Raw genomic sequence first — 12,083 nt, forward strand, 5'->3', positions numbered from 1 at the left:
GTAGGGACTACATGCAGATGTATTCTCGTGGACCAGAGCAGTATGACGCCATCATTTCTTTCTTTCATGTACTAACATGTTGAGCTTGACTTTGTCTCACTCTTCTCCCTTTTCTAGTTGTTATCGCCTTAATTTATTTACCTTGGCAATTTACATGCGGAATACAATCACTCTCACTAGCATACATGAGCACGTGCATACACAAACATGTATACCTATATGAACGTGAGAAGAAATAACAAGCACCGAATCTTGCAAACCTTGACCACACTGCTGCTTATACAGACTTTCTCTCTTAATGAGTTTCTTTCTTCCAAACTTTTCCAAAGTTGATTAAACCTTAGTTGCTTAGTTGTTAAGAATGGCCTATGCAGTGGAGGGAGGGTAGTACAAGCTCTTTGTGTGTGTGTGTGTGTGTGTGTGTGTGATGTGTGTATTGTATCTAATATGTGTATGTGAATGTTGAATAGCATACTGTTTTTTTTATCACAGATAAAGCAGGCTTAACTGACAGACACGTTACCAGACAAATATGGTAATCACCGGTTGTGTAACCGACAGTACATTACAAAAATATGGCTTTATGCCAGACATGTAAATGACTGAACACTTTTAAAAGTTTAAGGTTCACCTCTCTAAACTTTCTTTATCGTGCATATCACTTAGCTATTAATTTTTAATCTAGACTGTACTTTTTTCCGGTTTTCATAGCATGATTTCGACGCAAGTCATGGGTTACCTGTGCAGTTCTTCTCATCAGAGCCATCTGGGCACTGATACATTTGATCGCATCTGTCCTCAAGGGGTATGCAGTGATCGCTGCCTTCACACTTGAACTCAAATGTTGAGTTGCATTCATGGCTACAGTTTTTCCCTTCGCACTGAAATGTTCGGTTTCTGCAGGTGCTGTAAGGTAAAACCATTATATGTTTTTAATTTCTTTTAAATTAACGCTGTCATGACATGTTGCACAGTTCTTTATGTAATAGAGATGAAACTGATCTTTGAAAAAGAACTTTTAAATTACTTTATTTTGATGATTACGAATCTTTGCAGTATCGGTATTGCCACATAGATATATGTTCTCTATTTCTCTCTCTCTATTTCTCTCTCTCTCTCTCACACACACACACATGCACACACGGATGCAGAGATAACATCTCTGTAACATCTCTTTGCGAAAAACCCTCACGGATGAGAATACCACCCAATGAACTGGTTCTCTGGGCGGAACCGCCAGGAGGGGATACCAGCTAGAGATTAGGCCCAACATGTTCGCACCCAGGCCGGCCTTATCTCAAGGGGGGGTGGGGGTGGCAGATACCGGCTGTGATGGGGCTTACAGAGGAAATGGGGGCCGCCAAACAAATAAAGTTCACTGACAAAACGTGAGAGTATACAGCAATCCAAATAGCATGCTGGATCGGTCTAAAAATGACTGCGCACCCCTTAGGCACTCTCCAGAGAGGGGATTCAAAAACGTATGCTATTATAGCCGTCGTTCCCAACCCTGAGCTTGTCGTCATGGAGCCTTGTTGCTATTGAACCTGTACCGCCAGAAACCCTGTAGCCGCCCAGAAGACCCAGCTCGTCCACCAACCTGCAGCTCACACAACACTCAAGTTACATATAGGGACAACGATTGGCACGTACGCTCCACCAGTGGGGCCAAGTGTATAAGCTCACTCGACAGCTCGGACGGTGCAGATGCAATGTTGCGGGACTAGCATTATTCATATTTTCCAACCTGGTCCTACTGCAGTGAGGTATCGCACTTTAAATATCAATGGAACCACTATTATCGGTCTTACTGCTGCAGATACTACTACCACTTGCTCTTCTGGTCTTAATCTTGACGTGAGCTAGCTGGTAGCGCAATTCTCGCTCTTTCTCCCTTTCTTCTCTCTCTTCTTTCCGTTCCTGTCTCTCTTATTTCTCTTTCCGTTCCTGTTTCTCCCTCTCTTCTTTCTCTTTTCTCTCTTTCTCTCAATCTTCTCCTGTCTTCCTTTTGCCCCCTTCTTACCCCATCTCCAAAGGATTAATTCCTTTTCAACAAACCCATGCATCTCTTTCCCTTCCAACCCCTCATGTAATGCGATCTCTCGAAGCTCTTTTCGCTTGTCCCTCTTGGACATGGCGATTTCTGCTTCCAATCCTGACAAGGTAAACGTAGCTGTGCGAATGCTATCGTCGTTGACCCGAACGGTGCTCTCCCTTCGCGTTACTGGATCAACCTCCCAACGATACACACAGGTATACACACACTGTTCAGATCCCAGACGAGCTACCAAATATGACGAACGTACACTTACCTTGCGTACGCACGAAGTATTACACACACACACACAAAAACGCTCGACGTGCCCCCATAGATGACGATGAGAATGAAGAGATTTGTAGGTGAATCGAATCGAAGAGGCACAAGTTCAGAGGAATGTCACTGAGAGAGCTTTACAGAAGATGGCGGACGTTGTTTTCCCGCTCACTCGGCCGTTTGGAGAACCACTGCTCTTCTCTTATATATGACGTCTTTTTCTGCTTCAAGTGACGTGGAACAAATGACGCACACAAGACGTCAGACACAAGACACCATTCGTACACAAACAATATGAGAGCTACCAAAACTCACTACAGGAGCAGGCTAATCTGCCGTCTGAGTCGCTGCCAAACCCAACAATATGAACACCATACAGGTGCATGCTTTGACCACCGTCTACGGCAGGGGTGGGCAATTAATTTTCCCAAGGGGCCGCATGAGAAATTTGGATGGTTTTAGAGGGCCGGACTAATATAGTTCACTCAGTTTTACCCAAAACTGTATATATAGTATATAAACTGGCGGGCGAGCCAGCGGGTGGGCCGGATCCGGCCCGCGGGCCGGCCCTTGCCCAGGTCTGGTCTACGGGAATGAGAAGGTGAAACTGCCCTATGAACATTTGGAAAAGGCTATCGGAACGGTACCTAAAAATCGCCCTGATCGGGGATTTGAATGCAAAGGTTGGTTCAGGTGCATATCGGCAATGGGCCGACTCGGTCAGCTGCTTCGGGCTTAGTGAGTTGAACAAGTGAGATGATAAAATACCACAGATATTCAATGTAGAAGAAGGCTTTGTACGATGGCCCCAAGAGCTCAGTACTGTTTAACATCTACCTGGAGAAAATCATGTGGGATACACTTTTGGGCCAACAAACCTCCGTATCAATCAGGGAATGGGGAGGAGGCCGTTGAGTAACCTTCACTTTGCCGGCGATGTCGATCTGATGGCGAACAGCAATAACAAGTTACAACATCTCAACAAGCTGGCCGCGCGTACGAGGTGGAGGTCAACATGGACAATAGCAAAGTCATGGTAAACACCATCGGGTCTGGCAAAGTGGAGATCCGAATGAATGGAGTACAGCTGTAGGAGGTGCAATTCTTAAAGTACCAGCCGTGACGATTTTCAAGAAGGGCAGCTGCGTCTGAAGATCACTTCAGCGACAGCGGCAATGGCCAGGCTGAATAAAATTTAGGACAGCAATAATGTCAGCTTCCGCGCCTGACACAGGCTTTACAAGTCTCTCGTGCCACTCATGCGAGACTGGGACCTAGTTTACTGAATCGTAGCAATGGACCCAAGCGTTTAAATGAAATGCTTCATGAGACTCCACCGGGAGGTCAGGATCTCCTACAGGGAGCAGAAGACGAACGACAGTCAGTAGCTTAGTCCTTGCAGGGTGGGTCCACAGATTCTCTGCTCGCCAACGTCAAGCAACAGAAGGTGGCGTGGCTCGGTCGTGTCAGACATGACACCTTTCCGAAGACGGTCCTCCAGGGTAACGTGGATGGCGATCAACGCCGAAGCAAGCAGAAGAAAAGCTGGGTCACTAAAGTGAAGGAGTGGATCAACTGTTCCCTGGGGGACCCTCTCTCGCGGGCGCAGGTGCCAGTTAAGGGATAAAAAGAAGAAGAAATATACATTTTTCCCCTTAGAAGCTGTTGAGTTTGATTGTTTTTATTCTGGAACTTCGCAACTTTGTGCAGTCAGTGGTATTAGAACATTGCAAACATCGGTTATTGCTTTAATTCTGCATATGGTAACAACCCTCTTCGTTTCCAGCATTCATGAAAGTTTTGGAACTGCTTTCAACCTAATTTTCATTAATTAAAGGCTTCGTCTTATGTTGAGCTGTGTTGTGTGACAAATTAATTCTTGTGAGATCGTGATGTGTGAATTCTGATATATAAATATGAAAAGGTTGCAGTAAAACCTTACCAGTTCATACAATTCCTGATTATAACTGAGCCTGGGGGATAGGAATATCCATGCAAGGGACATGGACAGTTTTCCACAGGGACGCACTTAGAGCCTAAAGAGAAAAATCACGAAAGGCTGGTGAAAGTTTTGTATCATACATTATAAATTAGTTATACGGCAATGGACATATAAAGAAGGATTTAGAGAATATCGCTTATAAAATATATCAAGCAATATTCTCTAAATCCATCTTCTTTATATATCCTGTTTTGAAAACACATTCATCTTACATACATACAAAATATTTGGCAGTCCGGTGGCTCAACGGTTAGCGCCTGTCACCAATACAGTACAGATTGACTGTCATGGGTTCAGATCCCGTCTCGGTTTGCGATTTTGCCATGATATAGTGTTAGTTGCTAGCTCGGAGTAAAACACCAAACCAAAAGCACGCACAGAAGTGTGTATTTGTTTGTCTCTTTATATATATATATGCGCGCTCAGGCGTGCGCATGTGAGCATGTAGGCGTAAATGTTGATGTGTGTGTATATACATATACGTAAAAGAGAGAAGAAGAGAATGTTAGATCATGGTAGTATACAAGCTAATTATAGCTTTCAGCGATAAAAACCAACTGTTATGGTGTTGTTCTGTACTCGAGTACTTCTGAAGAAAGGTACACATTAATAAATATCTCCAGTTGGTGCAGCTTCACGCATCTTGTAATTACCAGATAAAACGGTGCCCGGGGGGCAGAAGCATCCTTCGATACAAGTGAAAGTGTTGTTTTTGTTGGTCTGTTCCGGGTTCGGATCCTCGCATGTGGGTTGAATGGGTGATGCACAGTGGTAGTATTTCTTGTCTTCATCGCACATCATAGCTGTGACAAAATCATACTCAGTGACACACTGCGTTCAAAGCACTTATTATTATTATTTTGTCTTAGCTCAAACCTGATGAAAAAATGGTAGTTACAGTAGGGCATGAACCTTTGATGGTAGTTTTTTACAGAGCTGTTGCAAAATAAATTCTCTATAAAGCTATGCACCCTGAAATCTATTCTTAGATGAAGTGAAAACTGAGTTAAAAGACAGCCATTTTAGAAGTATCTCTCTCTCTCTCTCTCACACACACATACGCACGCGCGAGCGCCCACTCTGGAATGGGTAGAGAGTTTAGGTAGCATTTACATTAATGACCACTTCGTTTTTAATTACGAGTGAGGGCACGTTTAGCTGAATTCACGCTAGGATGTATAACTTCAAACTACTTTGCTATGAGGTTGCAGCGCTTAATATGGATTTTCATAACTCAGAAAAGTACGTAAATAACCAAATCACGTAACGATAACGTGACAGAGATGTCTGAAAACGCAGACAATTTGACACCGAGAATCGAAAAAGGGGAAAGTTTAGAATGGAGGTCTGTGAAAAACTCTTTGTCAAAAACCGGACGTGAAGGATCAAAAGCCTATGCTTGCTAGATTTTAGTGACACGTACACGTACAAAAACGACATTAATAACGCAGTTACTTAATATCAGCAATCAAACACTGCTACCCCATGGACACTCGTGTGTACGTTTTCTGCAACTGAGCGATACAAATAACGGGAGGAAGAAGGGAGGAATCTAAAATCCCTGAAAAATTCAGTAGTCGGGAAAATCCTCTGATTATATGGATGCTAAATACTTAGCTTAACAGCAAGGAATCTCCCCTGTACAATCCAATGTCCATTCATGTTCTTTAATCAGGTACAGTTTCAGTACCACCAGCGCCACATCCTTGAATCGTATTGCCATTATTAGGAGCAAACCAGTAAAAGGTTTCCATTAAGTAAATTTTATCAGGTCTTTATCTCGAATTTTGATGCAATGGCCGAGGAGGCAGCAACTACAAGTAAACGAACTCTAGTTTACCGTATCATTGCACTTGTGGTTCACAAATGAATTTTACTCACGGCACGTAGGTTGACTGCGGAACTTCACAGCGGCACCCACGCGGCTGCACTCAGCAGCAAACTCCTTGAGAGCGTCACACACGCACTGACAGTCGCCGCCACTGTCACAACTGTCGGCAATATTAAACAATGTTTGTATTTCTGTGTGTGTGTGTGTGTGTGAGAGAGAGAGAGAGAGAGAGAGAGAGAGAAAATAACGTTTATATAAATATATTTGATACTACTTTTGTAATGGAAACAGCTGTTCACTTCAAAACTCATTATTTGTAAATAGGATGTTTGTCCTCGCTACCTGTTATGAGCTTGGTAAACCCCCTTGTGAGGATTTTATCACTTTCTTAATAGCCATCAAGGATAAAAAGAATAAAACACTGGAACTGAAACCACTTCTGTTGATGACTGTGTTGTCCTGGTATTCGTGTTGGTGAATCACACACGCACACACCATTAAACTCACGCGCATGCATCGTTCACACAGTTCACGTAGAACCCATCCACATCTGACGTCGCCATCGCGGCGCGACATGCTGCGAAGTTTGGTGAGGTCTTGATGATCTCACACGACATTGTGGCCCACTGCTGACGGTTTGGTTTATCCTGCACATCAGTATAAGGGAAAATTGTCGATGGCGTTCTACTTCTCTTAGTTTTATGTCCACCATGCTTTGTCCTTGTGTGCAGTCTTGCTCCTGTCGTTTACGTCTTTTGTTCTGTACTCCAATCGGTTTTACGTTTTTGAAACATGTCACTGTCCACTTTACGTCCGCTGAATTGTAATGCTGTAATTTGTTTATCTCCTCTGGTCTGCAGTGCTGTCTACCTTTATCTCTGCTGAAGTGATTCACACAGTTTTACCTCCGCTAGGCTATATTCGTTTTACGTCGTCAGGTATGTCGTATCTGTTACTCGTTCACTACTCTTTGTCCAGTTAGTTTAGGCACAAAAAGTGGGACATTGGACAATTTTATGTTTTGTAATAAACGCTGGTTGTATTTTGCACTTGCCATACCACTTCCTGTCCCTGTTTAGAATCCTAGTATTTTTCTTCATTTGTTTTCAAGGTGTTTAAAGCAGACCCTGAATTCAAATCATCGCGGCGTCTTATTTTTATCACATCTATAAAACCTGCTATTTTACTAAGTTTGTTGTTTCCCGTTGAAGCTAAACTACCTTCCCAAGGGAAACCTATAGCAACAAGACTCACGGTGCATGGGGTAACGGAAATTTGATTTTCCGGGACGTCGCTGCACGAATAGCCTGGCTCCTTCCAGTTGTTGCCCAACTGGTTGGGGTTATCGGCCATCACCCCTTCGCGCGTCATCAAGTCGTTGCCGGAGTTTTCGTCGTAAGGGCTACACATACCTGACGTTAGTCCCTTCCATCTACTGGTCACCTGAATCTGGCTAAAAAGACCTGCAAGAGATCATAAAAGGTAGCGGACAGACATGGATATACGCATTCTCTTTCCTTGCCGCCGAGTGAGAAAAGAAACAGAGCGAGACGACCGTGTAATTATAAAATCAGGAAAGGATTTATAAAAATAGGTAAGAGGGTCCAAAATGGAAGTAGCTTTTTAAAAAAATCATGAAATGAAGTGCTTAGCAAAGATAAAAAGAGATGTGAACGAACATGAAAAACTTTTCGTGGATATTAATTTGTTTTCGAGGACTGATAGTGCATGAAGTACTTTGCGAAGATTTGTGCAAAGACCGAAAGTTGTTTTCACGGAGGACAGGACAACAACGGTAAAGACATGAAGCAGTTTGAATGATAACTTTTGTGTTGTAGCCTCTCAGTATGCACCAAAGACGATGTCATATTAACAATCATTTTGAGATTTGTTCAGAGATACAATATTTGGAACCCAAACAAGCAAAACAAAAAAAAATTAAGAAAAAGAAAAAAGAAAATACGGTGGGAAAGATAACAGGGGAGGAATGGAAGCTGTCTCCACTGACCGTCGGTCCAAAGTATCATCACCCCTTCATCCCTCAAGAACATGCTCATTGAGGATGTGGAAGGGTAGATCTGCACCACGCCGTTGGCCATACTCCATGCCGTGTCCATACCGATTATTTTGTTGTTGACGATGAGGCCTACTCCTCGGAGAAACTGGAAGGTCGTGTTGTACGCATAAACGTGCATTGACGTGGAGCATGGGACCCCTGAGCTACCGCACATCACGTTTTGGTATGTGATCTGTAGACCAGGACAAACTTCTATCAATCAATCAATCAATCGACCAATCAATAAATCAAGCAATCATCAATTGCTAGGTCTGTGTGCGTATTATTTGTCTTCAAATTATCTTTATTATTTCATTTTTCTGTTTCTCTTTTTTCCCTGCTTTTTTAAATGACATCAGGGCTTTTTGTTTAAGTATTTTTTTCTCCTTACTTTTTAAGGTTTTAGTGTTTTCTCTCCTTAACTTTGTTCTTTTTACGATTTCGTTGAGATTTACGATTTCGATTTACGATTTCGTTGTCTGTCTGTGCATGTAAATATATTGACGCATTTGGCTGTGTACGTTTGCACAAATTATTATTGCCCCTGTTGTTGGTATAGCTGCTGATGATTATGATGATTATAAGGATTGATGATGATGATGTGTAAGAAAAGGCAGAGACACAGACACGCAGGCGGAATGTGAACACTTCCAGCAAGCCGGCCAGTCAATTAGACAGAGAGACTAACAGTATCACAAGGAAGACCAACTTCATGCCAGCAGGCCACAAAAAATATCTTGTAATGTTTACTTTTAACGGATTGGCGGTTGAGACGGACTGAAAAAGCACGTAAACACAGGAGCCCTGAAAGTAGTACCGGGTGTAGTCCCATGTCTGGATCCTCCTCCTGGCACCTGATATCACGCAGGTGGCTTAATGGGACAGAAGAATGTAAAATAAATCAATAGGGCATCAAGTGCATAAGTGCGCCTCATTCAAACTGCAGACACATATGTTACCCCTTTCTTCATTAAGAATCTTTTCCTAACACGATACATCACGTTGAACTTGACTATGACCTTCATTAAAAGTTTTCTTTAGTTGTACAATAACAAATTAAAAAAGCAAAATGAATTTTCACGAAAAGGCCAATTTAACGAGAACACATGCTTAATGCTCCTTTTCTTTACTTAAAATATTCAGGAGTAAATCTGAATATGTGTCCAGCATATTGTTGTTCTGTTTGTTCTTAGTCCGTCTTTTTTTCTACAGCTTCTTCTTCTACTCGAATATTTTGAAGTTTGCCATCCATGCGAGTTTGATGTCGTGTATTCATCTCTTTGAATCATTGCTGTGTGCGATTATCCAACACTACAGACCCGAGGTGGGCAAATTCTGGTGTCCATACAGTTAGTCCTGACAAATGGCTCCTAGTTGGATGCAGTTGCGATAATTACAAGATTCCAGTCACAATTATCCCTTCTGTTCTATGTTTTACAATCACCACCATGCAGCATATGGTAAAGCTTCGATTCTCTCACTCACTAATTAATAAAGAAATAATTCATTGTCTTACCTATGCAGTCAATTGAGTCAGTAACATACCATATACCATTGAGACAGGTCCTGGGGAAAGAACAAACTTCATGAAATAATACAAAACTATTTCCTTAAAACTATCGAATATATTAGCACTGAGTGATGTGAATCCATCTGCACTGGTACAGTCTAAAAGTGTATTATTTTTTTTATATACCTTATCGTTTCAACACATCAATATGCACTACACATTTGACTGTTAATACACGTGAACACAACCCTTGTCCCATACTACATTATGAAATTTAATATTTAATTTATAACCTTATGTATTTCATTTATTTCAAACGTAAAAATCAGCCGGAAAGAAAACGTTGAGGTAGCGGGGGATGAAAATCAGTAGTTCAAAAGAAACTATAGAAAGAACAACATTTTAAACATAAAATTTACCTTAGAAGTCTGACAATAATACTGTGCTTATTTCTTATCAGTATCATACTTACTTGATGAAGCAGTTCTCTGTGATGTTTGCGCCGGTTTCGTACCAGCTTCCCAAGTAATAGCAATGACACTTGTCTTTTGGGACACACTCTCCGGACTATGAAAGCATAGTAATAACGCCTGTCTCAATCTCAGGAAGGCCTTTCTTACCGTTGCACAACGTTTCTAAAACTTAAAAATGTTCTAAAGAAGTGAATTTAAAAATTTTAAAAAGACCTCCCATATGCGTTGCACAAGCGCATATGAAAACATGTCTGACAAGAAACGAAAGTTTAGCTTAAATAATTTATCTCATTTTCAGTTTTAATTGTGTTTTGAACTGTGTTTTGAACTGTGTTTCTATAAAACTGATTATATAGATACATTTATCGCCTAAAAGTGTCTAAATTTAGAAATTGTGCGACTGATCAGACCCTGACATTTATTTTCGTTCGCCAGCGTCATCTACGTTTTGGAAATGCTTCAGTGAAGATGTCCTTCTACTCTGCTCACCTTCTCGCCCTTTGTCTTTGTCTTTCTCACAACATAGGCGCACACACATCAGCAGGAGTGACTAGTTCAAGCTCGGGCATTTTCATGTACGTGTGAGAGTGTGTACACGTGGTTATGTGTGTGTGTGTCCCATAAACATTTATGCTGGTCAATCGCAAAGTAAGCACGTAGATATTTATATCTGTCCATCTTGACGTAAGCAATATTTCTTTTTCATTCTCTCTCTCTCACTTTCCACGACTTACGGCGGTCTCCGCCGTGCCATTGGGACACCGGCAGCTACTCAGTTGGAATTCGTTGTCTGCGCAACCGTATTCGTTGGAGTACTTGGTGGGACACAGGAGACGCTGACACTCGCCTTCCTTGGGGACCATGTCCGACACCTCCTCCTGGCCGGCTGGACATATCGTCTGGTCGCACTCGGTCTTCACACAACTTAGAATGCTGTTGGTACAAGTGCTGCCCACATAATCACACCATTAGGTGAGTGCAGCTACTGATATGTACCTGTAACCCTCCCCTGCTTCTTTTAACTGCTTTTCATTTAAAAAAAAGATGAGAAAAACGAAGTTGTCCTCTCTTGACGACAGACTGATACATATACACGTACGTGTGTGTGTGGTTTTTTTTTTAATGAAATTTTTGTATTTGATGATATGTTATAAAATATTACAAAAGTATTCTCGTCTATAACATAATAACAGGTTCAATTTTCCTCAGATTTTCTATACTATTTTATAAAAAAATAATAAGAGGATCCCCTTAGGCTTAGTGCTCCCATACCAAGAATTGACTTATTCAAGGCGAGCTTGAAATATCCAGGTAGCGTCCTATAAAACAACCTTCCCTCATACCTCCAACAAACGGAATCCATTCTATACCTGTTCAAACCAGGACTTCTAAAACATCTATAGCAAAACCTTTGATTATTTCCAGAGATCTTCCCTCCAACGTAAACGCCGATTGTTAACAATAAAGAAAATGTACCCGAACCAATCTGTTAGTTATTCACTAGTCAAAAAATCCCTGTCAAATTAGAAAACAACCTTAATTCTTGTACATATTCTAATTTTCCTCTTTAATGCCTTTGTTTTATAGTTAAGTGGTGTTTCATTTCATTTTCATTTCGATCGAGGGCTAGATGCAACCCCCCTCCCCCCAAAAAACACAAAGAAAAAAAACAAAACAAAAAACCAACAACATAAATTTGCTTATTCTGTTATCTTTGTAAATAAAGATTTGTCATATGCCACTTGCCTGCAAGACCTTTTAGTCATTAACGACTACCCACACTTGAAACAGAAATAGAAACCCTGTGAGACTAGCAACGCGTGGCCCCTCTATGACAGAGGGACAGTACCCTAATGTTGTGACGCACCATCGGGTGTATCAATGGGACTAGCAATCG

General features: G+C 41.6%; 1 protein-coding gene across 1 annotated transcript in view; it reads right to left on the reverse strand.

Annotated features, from left to right (window-relative positions):
- Window positions 1–12,083, reverse strand: part of LOC112564005 — a 72,930-nt gene that overhangs the window by 44,735 nt on the left and 16,112 nt on the right. The window contains exons 18-28 of the mRNA XM_025238513.1: window positions 10,921–11,134; window positions 10,186–10,280; window positions 9,720–9,769; window positions 8,954–9,075; window positions 8,156–8,396; window positions 7,402–7,610; window positions 6,655–6,794; window positions 6,198–6,307; window positions 4,970–5,119; window positions 4,257–4,350; window positions 740–906 (exon numbers count right to left, since the gene is read on the reverse strand). Of these exons, the coding sequence (XP_025094298.1) occupies window positions 740–906; window positions 4,257–4,350; window positions 4,970–5,119; window positions 6,198–6,307; window positions 6,655–6,794; window positions 7,402–7,610; window positions 8,156–8,396; window positions 8,954–9,075; window positions 9,720–9,769; window positions 10,186–10,280; window positions 10,921–11,134 (1,592 nt within the window). The remainder of the gene's footprint in view (window positions 1–739; window positions 907–4,256; window positions 4,351–4,969; window positions 5,120–6,197; window positions 6,308–6,654; window positions 6,795–7,401; window positions 7,611–8,155; window positions 8,397–8,953; window positions 9,076–9,719; window positions 9,770–10,185; window positions 10,281–10,920; window positions 11,135–12,083) is intronic.

This window comes from Pomacea canaliculata, linkage group LG5, assembly GCF_003073045.1.
Source record: "Pomacea canaliculata isolate SZHN2017 linkage group LG5, ASM307304v1, whole genome shotgun sequence".
NCBI classification, from domain to species: Eukaryota; Metazoa; Mollusca; class Gastropoda; order Architaenioglossa; family Ampullariidae; genus Pomacea; species Pomacea canaliculata.